Source organism: Penaeus japonicus, unplaced genomic scaffold, assembly GCF_977035675.1.
Source record: "Penaeus japonicus unplaced genomic scaffold, GWHDUDI00000001_assembly GWHDUDI00000036, whole genome shotgun sequence".
Classification (NCBI taxonomy): domain Eukaryota; kingdom Metazoa; phylum Arthropoda; class Malacostraca; order Decapoda; family Penaeidae; genus Penaeus; species Penaeus japonicus.
Genome location: NW_028234438.1, coordinates 10,146,047 through 10,148,546, shown reverse-complemented (window position 1 = coordinate 10,148,546; position 2,500 = coordinate 10,146,047). Strand labels below are relative to the sequence as shown.

The following is a 2,500-nucleotide window of genomic DNA, read 5'->3' as shown; positions in this document are numbered from 1 at the left end:
CTACGGTCTCTAGCAAGCACTATCTTTATAGAGCGATGGCACATAGCAAGTTGCCGACCTCTTGCTCTAAAGTACTACAGATGAAGGATGTGCATGCAGAAGGAGAGGAGGAAAGTGATTCAAACCATGCCCAATGTCTATAATGTGCCCTGTGCCAGTAGGGATGCCTTTTACTGTAGCACTCAGTCATAAGCACAAGTTTCCTTCCTCTTCGCTACCTGTTCATGATATCTTGATTGTGGATGGTTATACATTTCATACTCATTAATGACAGCACACAAGTACAAAAAAAATAAAGTTACTTTTTATACTCCCCTAAAATAATACTTCTGTCACACTGAGTATAAAGAAAAAAATGAGGTGATATGGACAGTAAACTATAATTTTAGTCAACTGCAGAATTGATAAAGCCTGTAATATGACAGATATAAATTTCTAAATACAGTAAAACACCCAAAAAATAAAACACAAAAATGGCTAAAGCTCTACAACGAGTGACTAAAGGAGAGTGGGAAAAGTCAATGTGTATTGCGTGAAGCTGCCTCACTCTGAGGCAAGCAAATCTATCACCTGTCCGCAATGGGTTAACCTATAGACAGGGCCCATGAAATTGACTCGGGCATGCCAGAATGCAGGTGTATTATGCTTCACAGCATAATCATTTTAATGCCCAATTCAACTTGGCAAAACTGCCTATTCCACTCCCACCCATTCCACTTTCCTACCCACCCTCCCCCTGATCTCTTGCTTTTAAAATAAAACACCAATTGGATGAAACCTTCCGTCCTTTATCCACCCCACTATTGTTTCCCCTTACCCAACACACCAACCCATCTCATCCCCCAGGCCCTCCCATTTAACAGCAACTCAAACAAAATCCCCCCCACCCCACCCCCAGCCCATCCAACTCTCCCCCCATTTCATGGCTCAATACCATTTTCTCTGATCTTCACAGGTGTTGGGAAGTCATGCCTCCTGCTCCAGTTTACAGACAAGCGCTTCCAGCCCGTCCACGACCTCACCATCGGGGTGGAGTTTGGAGCACGCATGATCACTATCGACAACAAACAAATCAAACTGCAGATTTGGGATACAGTGAGTTTGTTGCCTTTCTTTGGGTTTTGAAGTAGTGTTTGAGTTCATATCTTGCTTTTTAGAATTACTCATTCTTATTTATAGCTTTTTTTTTTTCTTCTTCTTCTTCTTCTTCTTCTTCTTCTTCTTCTTCTTCTTCTTCTTCTTCTTCTTCTTCTTCTTCTTCTTCTTCTTCTTCTTCTTCTTCTTCTTCTTCTTCTTCTTCTTCTTCTTCTTCTTCTTCTTCTTCTTCTTCTTCTTCTTCTTCTTCTCCTCCTCCTCCTCCTCCTCCTCCTCCTCCTCCTCCTCCTCCTCCTCCTCCCAGACGATATTTGGTCATCCTAGTAAAACAAATTCTGATATTATTGTGGTTGTTATTATTATTATAGATATTTTCATTTTTATTACCACTGCATTTTTCTCATTAGAAGAACAGTACTAAAGGGATGGGGCCAATTATGGCGGCTGGCATTTATGGCCTCTTGTGATAAAGTGTACGTTTCTTGCCGTAAATACCTCAGGATAAGAGGATTAGTGAGAGGAAGAGGAACCTTTTTCACAATTGTGTGTTCATTTTTTCCATTTTTTCTTTCTCCTTTTTCTTCTTTTCTTTCCTTTTTGTTTATATATCTGTGTATGTGTATATATGTATGATTCTATCTATGTATTCAAATGTAGATTTATGTGAGTGTGAACATATAATTGGACAGATTACCATGTTTCTATTTAAGGGGACTTTCAGTGACTTTCAAGTTTATAACTTCTATAGTCACTATCTTCTTCACCCTCATAATAATGGCACAAGGATTCTATTTAAAGATATATGCTAAGCATTAGGTTATCTCTTGTAATGATATAGAAGTTTATAATTCCATATCACAGCAATAATATTGTTATGAAAAAAATAATAAATAAGATTAAAAAAATTAAAAAAGGCATAGATATACATTTTATTGAATGTTCAGACTTTTTTTTTTGTAAAAGATAAGATAAGCAATTTTCATGAAATTTATTTATTTTTCTTTTTGTTTATCTGTATTCTTTACGTGATAGTTTATGAAACTAATGCACTAATTAATCACATCAGTGTGGGTGAGAATCCTGAGGCATTAGGCTTATGCATTTGAAAAATCCTGGCGTTTCCACCATTTAGAGCCAAAATAGCCTTGTTATTAACCCATTCACGCCGGGGCGGAATTTCGCCTACTCCCGATAACGCCGGGAAGATTTCAAGCGCGCAACCGTTCGTGCCGGGGTGTTTTCCCGCTGCGCGCGGTCGCTCTGACGCTCGCAGAGCGTTTTTCACCCACCCTATCCTTATGGTTTGCGTGATTGCGTCTAAAGTGTAATCATGTGTAGAAAGTAGTGCTATGTTCAGAGGATGTATATCAGTCGAAAAAAATATAAGAAAAAAACACGATGTTAT

General features: G+C 38.5%; 1 protein-coding gene across 1 annotated transcript in view; it reads left to right on the top strand.

Moving 5' to 3' along the window:
• The window catches only part of LOC122251248 (RAS oncogene family member Rab2), a 10,400-nt gene that overhangs the window by 559 nt on the left and 7,341 nt on the right, over window positions 1-2,500 (top strand). Inside the window, exon 1 of the mRNA XM_086531903.1 lies at window positions 1-1,095. This exon is cut by the window's left edge and continues 559 nt beyond it. Within this exon, the coding sequence (XP_086388029.1) occupies window positions 772-1,095 (324 nt within the window). The 5' untranslated portion in view covers window positions 1-771. The remainder of the gene's footprint in view (window positions 1,096-2,500) is intronic.